We start from the raw sequence: 12,359 nt of genomic DNA on the forward strand, positions 1-12,359 counted from the left end.
GTTATGGTGTTTGTTTGTTGCTGGTGGGAAAAGGGGGAAACCAAGACAAGTCGCCCATGGGCATACACTACCCGTAGGTGAACTTTGTTAAATACACTAGTTAGAACTGGGCGGACCACCCACTGTATTTTTGATTAGTTAGTTAGCTGTTGTTAAAGTAGGCTAGTCTAGCTTAGGGGTGTTTTTGAATACTTATTGTTTCTTTCCTTGGGTCCAGCTCAGCCCCTTTTCCTGCTCCCCCCATTACCGTGTGTTTATAAATAAACCTAGAGTTTGACGGTAGATTTCTGTTGTCGTGGTTATTTCGTGCACACTTTTACTTTGTCACAATAATAATTTGCATGAGTTATGTTACGGGTCTCATTACCATCCCCCCCTAGACTGTCGGGCCAAAAGGGATTCGTAACAATGTGGACAGTTCGAGGAAATTCTGTGTACTTTTTTTCTGAGTTGAAATACAAGTCTCCCTCTCACACACATATTAGACCCAATGTAAATCATTTGTAAAAACTTGTTTATTTTATGTATGCTCCATTTTATTTGAGGAAAATATCTGCAATAAAGTACATTCACAGTTAAAGCAATGTCTTTGGTTTATTGGATATTTCTCTGAACACAATGTGTGACCAGAAGGAAGTTGGCAGACCTGCAACCCTTGGACTGTGTGTAGGTTTTTTCATTGAGCTGAAAAATAGAGGGATGGGGAGAGGGAGGGATGGGAGGAAGAGTGCAGTTTAAAGGTTTATCATTAATAACTGACACAATTCTATAAATAACACATATTATAATAATAATACACAGTGACCAATAGTTACTGCATTGTGATTGTTTAGTGTTTTATTTACTCAATCAAGTAGTGCCAGAAGGAGGAATCGAACCGTGTCTTAAAAGCAGAAGATCAGGTCAAATAAGGTCAACAAAATTTCCATTACAGCTATTCACGACTGGACCCAGATGAAAAGCAGAGTACTGTGAGCCAAAAGGTTGAGAGATCTAATCCCCGGTGAGGATATGTTGAATCATAATTACTGTATAAATGGACATGCACAATGTAATCATGTGTCAAACATCCACATTGAAAATACTGTATCAGTATCTCTTGTTATTTTATTTTTTTACATTCATTTAACTAGGCAAGTCAGTTCAGAACAAATTTGTATTTTTATCAAGTTCTCTCACGTCACCCCGCTCCTCCGCTCTCTCCACTGGCTTCCAGTTGAAGCTCGCATCCGCTACAAGACCATGGTGCTTGCCTACGGAGCTGTGAGGGGAACGGCACCTCAGTACCTCCAGGCTCTGATCAGGCCCTACACCCAAACAAGGGCACTGCGTTCATCCACCTCTGGCCTGCTCGCCTCCCTACCACTGAGGAAGTACAGTTCCCGCGCAGCCCAGTCAAAACTGTTCGCTGCTCTGGCCCCCCAATGGTGGAACAAACTCCCTCACGACGCCAGGACAGCGGAGTCAATCACCACCTTCCGGAGACACCTGAAACCCCACCTCTTTCAGGAATACCTAGGATAGGATAAAGTAATCCTTCTCACCCCCCTTAAAAGATTTAGATGCACTATTGTAAAGTGGCTGTTCCACTGGATGTCTTAAGGTGAACGCACCAATTTGTAAGTCGCGTCTGCTAAATGACTTAAATGTAAATGTAATGTAATGTATTTAAAATGACGGGGCCTACCTCGGTAAAACCCTCCGCTAACCCGGACGACGCTGGGCAAATTGTGCGCCGCCCTATGGCGGTTGTTGTGATACAGCCCGGAATCGAACCCGGGTCTGATCTCTAACCTTACTAACAGACAAAGAGCTATGAATGGATCAGTGGTTTATCAACCAGGGCCTGGTTTGGCAACAGCAACAAGATGTGATGTATAATGATTTGTTTTTTGGGAGGGGGTACATAAATGTTCCTGCAACATTCCCATGAAATGTGTCTAGAACATAAACTACCAGTCAAACGTTTTTGAACACCTACTCATTCAAGGGTTTTTCTTTATTTTCACTATTTTCTACATTGTAGAAAAATAGTGATGACACCCAAATGATGAAATAACACACATGTAATCATGTAGCAACCAAAAAAGTGTCAAATAAATCAAAAATACTTTACATTTGAGATTCTTCAAATAGCCACCCTTTGCCTTGATGACAGCTTCTTGGAACGGGAACATTCCTATGAAAACGTTAGTTAATTATCTAATGAGATTCTTCAGGGAATGTTCTTTAGAGTTGTGGCAACGTTTGCTATTCGCCGAGTGTAGCTTTTCAGAGCAGTCTTTTTCAGCTGGTTTACAAGGAGCTATGGCACCGATACCTATGACAGGTGGGTTTGATAAGCTTCATGGTAGCGTTTTTTCTCGGAGTCCATTTCTTATGTGTAGGGTCCAGCACTGGGTGCCAGCCGGTTACCAGTACTCGTCTTGCTGCCTAAACCGAGTGAGTCTCATTGTGACAGAAGTACCCCCAAAGTGGCATAGCCAATTGGATTACGTCACTGATTGCCAGAGCCCCCGAATCCATAGTAGACTGGGCTTCAGGCAAACCTCGGTACATAAACACAGTTGTGAGTACCCAAAGGTCCACAATGTTCAAGGGTACAAGAAGTGTTGCGTCTCCCACATGTGGGTTCAATGAAAAGTGTCCCTTCTCCAGATGCAGACAAATGGTGGTCGAGACTGGTGGAAAGGGAAAAATAACCAATCTCTCCCAGTCCACAAGGTGGCGTCCCACCCCTTCAGATGGCACCTAACGGTTGCTATTGTCTGCTCCAACCAATGGCGTGCAGGCGCAGTGTTGCTCTGCATCATGCAAAATGTTATGTCTGGGTACAGGCTCCATTTATTTGCTCTTCCCCGCGCTTTTGTGGCGTCATCACTTTGACTGCTCCCGAGGCCTCAGTGCCTGTTTTGGTGTCTCCAGACGCCAGCAATCCGAGTGGTTTCTATGTCAGATCCAGGAACGCTGGTACAGCCAGTATTTCCTGGTTCCGAAAAGTGGTCTGGACTTTCTCCCCCTTCTAGACTTGTGTCTTCAGCAAGCACCTCAGAGTCTATTAATTCAGAATGCTCATGAGCCACCACCGGCTATTACAATTGACTGGCTGTAGGCAAAAGGTTTTACACACATACTGCACATGCTGGTGTCCCAAACCAGAAAAATAGGTGTATTCCGTTTCGGGGTCTCGAGCGAGACTCACTCGCAAATCACATTTTTCTATCCACACAGGGGGTGTCCAGGTTTTGGCTCTGATAAGACCAATTTCGGCTGTATCACGCAGTGCGTTTCCGCCAGTGCCTACGCCTACTGGGGATGATGGCTTCTGTGATAGAAGCCGCTCCCCTGGGGCTATTGTTGTTGCAGCCTTTTCAGTGCTAGGTGCTAGTCGCTCACCTAGACGCATCTCCCAGCCTAACCGCTTGCTTCTGGCGTCCCTGCCAGGGCTACGGTGGCGGACCAACTGTTATTGTCAGGGGACTCTAATGAGTTTAGTTTTATTCTGCAGGGTGATCACGACAAATGCATCCCCTAGAGGGTGGGGGGCAGCAGCATGGAGCCTGGAGTTCCTAACGGTCTATCTGTCACTCAGGTGCTTCCTCCCACCTTTGTTGGACTGGCTTGTGCTGGGCAATATTTACGACGGTGGTGGCATACATCAACAGAAGGTGGGGGACTCAGTCTCTCTCCCTTCTAACCTTGGTGATACCCATTGCTATGGAGCAGTGCGCACATACTCTCGCTTAGGGTGACGCATGTACCTGGTTGCCTCAACTCGGGTGCAGATCTTCTATCCAGGGGTGCTCTCTCTTAGGAGTGGTGGCCACACCCCTAGGTGGTCTCCCAGATGGGAAATGTTCGGCATGGCCAACGTAGACCTTTACGAGTCACGAGGAAGCACTCTTTATCCTCTGTTTCTCTCGATGAGGGACCCGAGTGCTCTGTTGGGAACGGATGCACTGATTGATATGGATTTCACGTTTAAAAAGCATACAGTGCATTTGGAAAGTATTCAGACCCCTTGACTCTTTCCACTTTATTTACATTACAGCCATATTCTAAAAAAATATTTGCACATTTATTTAAAAAAAGAAACATATACATTTGAAGTCGGAAGTTTACATACACCTCATCCAAATACAATTAAACTTGATTTTTCACACTTCCTGACATAAAGTGTCTTGAAATGTTGCTTCAATATATCCACATAATCTTCCTACTTCATGATGCCATCTATTTTGTGAAGTGCACCAGTTCCTCCTGCTGCAAAGCACCCCCACAACATGATGCCCCCTCCAGGTATCATGGTTGGGATGGTGTATCATGGTTGGGATCATCTCTCCTATGCGTCTCCTTCCTGAGCGGTATGACTGTTAAGTGGTCGCTTGGTGATTATACTTGCATACTATTGTTTGTACAGATGAACGTGGTACATTCGGGCGTTTGGAAATTGCTCCCTAGGATGAACCAGACATTTGGAGGTCTTGGCTGATTTCCTTTGATTTTCCCATGATGTCAAGCAAAGAGACACTGAGTTTGAAGATAGGCCTTGAAATACATCCACAGGTACACCTCCAATTGACTCAAATGATGTCAATTAGCCTTACAGAAGCTTCTAAAGCCATGACATCATTTTCTGGAAACTTCCAAGCTGTTTAAAGGCACAGTCAACCTAGTGTATGTTAACTTTTGACCCACTGGAATTGTGATACAGTGAATTATAAGTGAAATAATCTGTCTGTAAACAATTGTTGGAAAAATGACTTGTGTCATGCATAAAGTAGATGTCCTAACCGACTTGCCAAAACTATAGTTTTTTGTGGAGTGGTTGAAAACGAGTTTTAATGACTCCAACCTAAGTGTATGTAAACTTCCGACTTCAACTGTATATACCTTATTTACATAACTATTCAGACACTTTGCTATGAGACTCGAAATTGAGCTCAGGTGCATCCTGTTTACATTAATCACCATTGAGATGTTTTCTAGAACTGGATTGGAGTCCACCTGTGGTATATTCAATTGATTGGACAAGATTTGGAAATTCACGCACCTGTCTATATAAGGTCCCACAGTTGACAGTGCATGTAAGAACAAAAACCAAGCCATGAGGTCAGCGAAATTGTCCATAGAGCTGTGTGACAGGATTGTGTTGAGACACAGATCTGGGGTAGAGTACCAAAAAACCTCTGCAGCATTGAAGGTACCCAAGAAACACAGTGGCCTCCATCATTCTTCAATGGAAGAGGTTTGGAACCAGTTAGCTGCTCGGTCATACTGAGCAATTGGGGAAGAATGGCCTTGGTTAGCGAGGTGCGCAAGAACCCGATGGTCACTCTGACAGAGCTCCAGAGATCCTCTGTTTAGATGGGAGAACCTTCCATAAGGAAAACCATCTCTGCAGCACCCCACCAATCAGGCCTTTATGGTAGAGAGGCCAGATGGAAGCCACTCGTCAGTAAAAGGCATATGACACCCCGCTTGAAGTTTTCCAAAACGCACCTAAAGGACTCTCAGACCTTGAGAATCAAGATTCTCTGGTCTGATGAAACCAAGATTGAACTCTTTGCCCTGAATGCCAAGAGTCACGTCTGGAGGAAACCTGGCACCATCCCTACGGTGAAGCATGGTGGTGGCAGCATCATGCTGTGGAGATGTTTTTCAGTGGCAGGGACTGGGAGATTAGTCAGGATCAAGGGAAAGATGAACGGAGCAAAGTACAGAGAGATCCTTGATGAAAACCTGCTCCAGAGCACTCAAAACCTCAGACTGGGGTGAATGTTCACCTTCCAACAGGACAACAACCCTAAACACTCACCCAAGACAACGCAGTAGTGGCTTCGGTACAATTCTCTAATGTCCTTGAGTGGCCCAGCCTGAGCCCGGACTTGAACCCAATCAAACATCTCCGGAGAGACCTGAAAAAAGCTGTGCAGTGACGCTCCCCATCCAGCCTGACAGAGCTTGTGGGGATCTGCAGGGAAGAATGGTAGAAACTCTACAAATACATGTCTGCCAAGCTTGTAGCGTCATACCCAAGAAGTCTCGAGGCTGTGAACGCTGACACAGGTGCTTCAACAAAGTACTGAGTAAAGTACTGAGTAAAGTGTCTGAATACTTATGTAAATGTGATATATTTTTTTTTAATATAAATTTGCCCAAAAATATACAAACCAGTTTTTGCTTTGTCCTTTTGGGGTATTGTGTGTACATTGATGAGGGAACTTTTTCTTTTTTTTCCGAATAATGCTGTAACGTAACAAAATGTGGAAAGTCAAGGGGTCTGAATACTTTCAAAATTGCCTGTACATGGCGGCTATTTCAGAATGTCATGTGTGAATTGATGGTGCCACTCCAGGGGCTCTTCCGCCAGTGGTGCAGTTCCTCAAAGGGTGTGCACTGGCTCAGACCAGTCTCTAAACCTATTGCAGCCACTCGGGATTTAGCTTTGGTTTTGGGTGCTCGGTGTGTGACCCCTTTGAACCACAGGAGTCTGTGGATCTGAGTTTCCTCTCCTACAATAACTACCTGCTCATGGCTTTGACCTCAGATATGCGTGTTGGGGACCTCCACGTTTAACACCCTTCCTGTACTCAGTTCGCCCTGTGTGATGTTGCGTGCAAATGCAACCTTCACCCCCAAAAGTCATGGCTATGTCCTACAGGTCTTAAGCTTTTTGTTGTTGTTGATATTTCCCTTTTCAACTCCTCCTTTTGCTCTTGCCCGTTCCAAGCTTTACGCATGTACATTGAGCGGCCCAGGCATATCCAGTTCTGTGACTAGCTTTTTATCTGTTTTGCTAATCCTGCTCACCAGATTTTTGTCTGTTTTACTTATGAAGCTCGCGACTGGGTGCTCTCTATGCAGCGCATCTCCCACTGGATTGCGGAGACTCCCTGGCATATAGCAGTATAGCAAAAAAAAAGTTGGTACAAACTTTATATTCACATGATCAACAAATTGCATTTCTTAGAGGGGGAAAGATAGTATAAACAGGGTTACCTAGCGGTGTACGTGCCCACTCCACTGGGGGTCTGGCAGAGTCTTGGGCGTTATTTAAAGGGTTGACTTTAGGGGAAATTTGTGTTGTGGCGGGTTGGGCTTCAGTGTGCTTACAGCTGGGACAGGGGAAGGTCACTAGGCAGCATGCAGTGTGCGCAATTCCCAGAATACCGCTTCTTGTGGGGTCAAGGTCTTGGAGGTCTGCAGTGGACCGTTTCATTTAGTATTCGCTGGGCTCAGCTTTGGGCTTGATTTCATTTCCCCATAGTAGTGTTGTACCAAGAGTACTAACTGAAAGGGAACGTAACATTATGACTATAAATACTGTTCCCTGAAGGAGGGAAATGAGGTACAACACCAGTTTGGCCCCGCACCGTCCATTTATCACCTGTGGAAGGCCGGGCTTCCAGCAAGGTGCTGATTTCATTGGTCTTGTCAGGTTTGATTTTAGTTTTTCAATCGAGTTTGCGGGGTGCGACTACACCATAGTCGTGTTGTACCTCGTTTCCCTCCTTTAGTGAATGGTAGTAATAGTCATAATGTTATGTTTTGGCCCTCCTGAATACATTTTGTGAAGTTACTTGTGAGCTTCTGCATTTGACCTACAAATCAAATCAAACCTCCCTGCTCACTGTGGCACCATCCCACATGCACTGGAGACCACACGATTGGTTAAAAATGACAAGGGGGCAGGAGCTAAGGGGGACAGGGCAGACATATCAGCATGCAGCTGTCATTCTGATGCCTTCTGGTTGTGTGGCTGTCTCTTCCCCTAAGGACCTGCCTGGCAGAGGTTGCGGGACATCATGAGTGAGAAAGCTTAGCTCTTTTGGGACAAGAGCGGGGACAGACAGTGTACATTTGGTGTGACTGAGCCTGGTGCATACTGAATTGGAAACAAAGTGAGTTTGTCAGCCAATCCTAAGGGTCAAACTGGGAAGTTTACAGATTTACAAGAGTTCAGTGCACGTTCTCTTTGACTCACGCTAAACGAGTTCAAGCCAAGGACCGGCTCAAGAGGGTTGAGAAACCAGCCAGGGGAAAGGAAGGTGAAAGGCAGAGGCCATCAACTTCTAGAAGGCAAGACTGGGAGCTGTTAATGCAACATGATCCTGTGGGTCTTGCACTAAAAATACCGCCAGGCAGGAGAACGTGCACAGACTGTATGTGCCTAATTTTCCCAATTGGACTTCCAAAGCCGTCAAATTTTTTATTTTTTGGCTTGGGCACTTTGAAGGTAATCTAATCCAATGTAATGACGTTTATTTGCTTTAGAACTTTGATAGCAGAAGTTACAGGGATATTCTTAGGAATACAAGAGCCCATTCAAACCACTTTAACAGTTAGTGTTACATTTGAAAAGCTAAACAATAGTTATAATAATCAAAATGATCAAGTCTAGATGGGAAACTTACTTTTAATCTTCTCTTGAATCTCTCTACGTCAACTATCTACAATAAATTAAGAAAAAGAGTCCAGTTAACATTGGGACCCATTTTGAATACCCAACTAATGCTATTATAAGAAGGCATCACTGTGACAATGAAAAAGGCAGAGGTGCAGATGACCCTGAAGAAGGGAGCAGATGAGCGGGTGCGCAACGTCCCTAGCCCCATCTTCCTGCCAAAGCGGGCCAAAGCCAATCCTATCCCCGATCAGACGGTCCCCGACTCGGGGGCCTCCGCATTTCCCACCCAGACCCCTCCTGTGTTTGTACGCAAAATGAGGAATGCCGCTGTGGGTACTGGCTGCGACATCCGCCTGAAAGTGGCGGTGGCAGGAGACCCGCAGCCCTCGCTCTACTGGTACCACAATGACGATCTGCTGAATATGGATAATCAGGAATACGGGGGCCTCTGGATCAGGGACTGCAAGCCCAGTGACGCCGGCCTTTACACCTGCATTGCCAACAACCATCTTGGGGAGGTGCGGAGTAGCGCCGTGCTCGCCGTCCTGGACCTGGGGGAAGGTAATGTAGACAGGTCACTTATCCTATTGTTTTGTGTTAAAAGTCCTTGACCTCTTATCAATGTGTTTTTCTACTCAGTTCTGGCACAATCAAGGATGTTTTGGGGCCATGTTTTGGCGCCCCCCCCCCCCCCCATACATGCCCCCAATTAATACTCCTAGGTGTTTCAAGCCATCCATACTTATGAGTATTGATCCAAGAATATGTGAGCAAATAAGGTTTGAGATTATTTAGAAAAATTTAAGCCATTTACATTATCTCCACATTGTCATGACATGACAGTTTACCTATTGAATCTCTCAATGTTCAAAGCTTGTGGAAAGTTGAAGGTTTCACATAAATAGCATAATGAATCATTTAATTGAACCAGTCATAATGCGTGATTTGATTTGTAGCTATGTTTGTGCAGAGCTAAAGAGGGATTAATAGTGAAGACCAACAAAGACACAGTGGCAATGTGATAATGGACAACTTGTCCAACAGGCTGTACATTTGTAATGGTGGATCATGGGGAAGAGTTGGGTAACACTTGACATACATCCTGCAAGTATAATGTATTATGATGTAGTTATAATGCATTTTATGACTATATGCCCCCCTTATAATGTTGTGTTATCATTTATGATGATCCTGACTAACCAGCCATTTTGAGTCAGTTGAAATGTTGATACATAGAGACATAACATATTATAAAGCATTGTGTAAGTCAAAAATGCTTACAACACATCATAAAGAATTATACCTTCATGCTTCAAGTTAAGTGTTGCCAACAGTTTTATAGAGGTTAGAGTGCTTTATCCTCCTGGGTTACCTTGTTTTGTCCTGATGACTGAATCCGGAGGCCTGTTTTGTGGCTGCAGGAGTGATAGGATATCCAAAATCACTGCATAGAAGTATGGCAGCCTATATATATGACATGTTGCTTCAGGGTTGTGTTTGTAAACTGCATCAGGTCAATAAAGTAATAGTCTAATAAGTCTTGAATTTCCAAAATCTCAAATTGAATTATGTAATATAATGTATTATAGCATGGCTCTGTCTTGTTTGGAGTTCTTGGGTCCTGGATCAGCAGGTCGTTCGAGATTGACCAAATTGGATGTCCTGAGGAAGTCGGGAAAAGCCTTCAAAACTGTCCACTAGGGGCAAGTAGGCTTGGGTTTTGCTAGGGTGTTGTGGACTAGGGTGGTAGATGTGTGACTCTGGATTAGAAGGTTGTGTATTCAATCCCATTTGCGGACAGTTAAAAAAAAAATGGAACCCTATCCCAAACCTTCACACTTACCTTAACCATTTTGAATGAGTTCCTAAATTTAACCCTTAACTTCGAAATTTGACGTTTGGAGATATGGAACGATGCAACTACATCTCAGACAGAGTTCAGTGTGTCAAATCGGAGGGCCTGTTGTCCGGACCTCTGGCAGTCTCTATGAGGGTACCACAGGATTCAATTCTCGGGCCGACTCTTTTCTCTGTATACATCAATGATGTCGCTCTTGCTGCTGGCGATTCTCTGATCCACCTCTACGCAGACAACACCATTCTATATACTTCTGGCCCTTCTTTGGACACAATCTACCTACCTCATGCCCATACTGTTTTTATTGACTTTTCTGCTCTTTTGCACACCAGCATTTCTACTTGCACATCACCATCTGCTCATCTATCACTCCAGTGTAATTTTTCTAAATTGTAATTACTTCGCTACTAATGGCCTATTTATTGCCCTACCTCCTTACGCCATTTGCACACACTGTATATAGACTTTCTTTTTTTTTGTTATTGACTGTACGCTCGTTTATTCCATGTGTAACTCTGTGTTGTTGTTTTTGTCGCACTGTTTTGCTTTATCTTGGCCAGGTCGCAGTTGTAAATGAGAACTTGTTCTCATCTAGTTTACCTGGTTAAATAAGGTGAAATGAAATAAATAAAAAATAAAAAACAGAGCAGCAGGAGCAACAAAAACCCTTTGGAGTTTGACGTTTGGAGCAAGTTCGAAATTTGACATTAAAAGAAAATGGATGAATGTCCAATTCTGCAGTGAGACTGTGAGAGCTTATTTCCTGCATATCTTTCCACATTTTCAGGATAAACTTTATCATGTTAGCCTTTCAGTCTAATTTTACATTTCCAGGCTACCTGGATGTATGTTTAATCTACGATATTAAAAACATACAGTGGCAGTGTGATTGAATCTAGCTCTCAGTCTTACATAGAGCCTTACATACGGATATGCATGTGTGTACAATAATTTGTAGGGTATGTGCTCATTATTAAATCAGTGACACCCTTTAGTTGTATGAAAATCAGCTACATGACTGATAGACCAATGATTCATGCATCCAGGAATCAGCACGCAATGATCACACTACTGAGCCAAGCTGAGCTGAGCCAAACCAAGCTGTATTGGGCTGACCTAGTTACGCATCCACCATAGTTGCTGGAACCGTGTTGAAAAGCAAAGTGTGAAAATATCAGAGCAAACACAGTTTTGTTCAGGTCTGGATGATAGTATGAAAAGGGTAATAAATGCTGTTTGGAAATACATAAATATGCCTGTCTTTTGGCCATGTTTGTCTTGCAGGATGGGTTGACTGGTCTTGATCATCAGATGTAACACCAGGTATTCAGTGGTATACAGATCTAGCGTTTTTACCCTGGCTAAAGCCTGCTCCCAATCAGAGGAATTATTGTTTCAAACATGCCTAAGATCTCCTGTTCGCACTGCAGCTTCTTTCATTGCCGGCGTCGGGTTCAATTTTTTAAGGCAGTAACTTTTACAGTACAAGTTGTTTGTGTGGAACAAGCATTCAATAAAATTGGATTATACTGCAGCTTATACTCTTGTGATATTATTATGCAACAGTGTGGACTTGAGAGTTTCTTGTTTTCGTACAGAAATTACAGTATGTGATTCAAATATCACCTGTATGGCATACATTTTTTTAGGACACCCTCAGCTTCAACAGCCTCCTCTGTCTTTACTGCTACAAAGTGCTTTTCAATCAAATGGGTGTAAACAAATGATTTCTTGCTCTTTGACTCTTGAAACTGTCCTCACTTGAAACTCTGTGTTTCAGTCCTCAGCCCTGACTGTGCCTAGTCTACAGCTGTCCTATCAGTCATTGGTAGTGCCTTACCCCTCTGCCTCTCTCTCTCCCCTCTCTCTCACTATCCCCTTCCCCCTCATAGACGACCATCTCTGCACCGCATGTTATTTATACCCATGGAATGTGCCAGGCCTCAGATTTGTGTAATGTTAATAGGCCACAGTGTCTCCAATTACACAGGAAGACATCACAGCTAATAATAGACCCACCCTCCTGGAAGAGGTTTTCAGAGGTCTCTATTATCAAAACTAAAATCTGAATGACCAGGGAATGAGACACAT

The 12,359-nt window shown here is 43.9% G+C and overlaps 1 protein-coding gene across 1 annotated transcript in view; it reads left to right on the top strand.

Annotated features, from left to right (window-relative positions):
- The first annotated feature begins 7,762 nt into the window (after positions 1-7,762).
- The window catches only part of LOC115107590 (striated muscle preferentially expressed protein kinase-like), a 138,175-nt gene continuing 133,578 nt past the window's right edge, over positions 7,763-12,359 (top strand). Inside the window, 1 exon segment of the mRNA XM_029631020.2 lies at positions 7,763-8,971. Coding sequence (XP_029486880.2) covers positions 8,545-8,971 — 427 coding nt within the window. The 5' untranslated portion in view covers positions 7,763-8,544.

The sequence above is a fragment of the Oncorhynchus nerka genome, linkage group LG3 (genome assembly GCF_034236695.1).
Source record: "Oncorhynchus nerka isolate Pitt River linkage group LG3, Oner_Uvic_2.0, whole genome shotgun sequence".
Classification (NCBI taxonomy): domain Eukaryota; kingdom Metazoa; phylum Chordata; class Actinopteri; order Salmoniformes; family Salmonidae; genus Oncorhynchus; species Oncorhynchus nerka.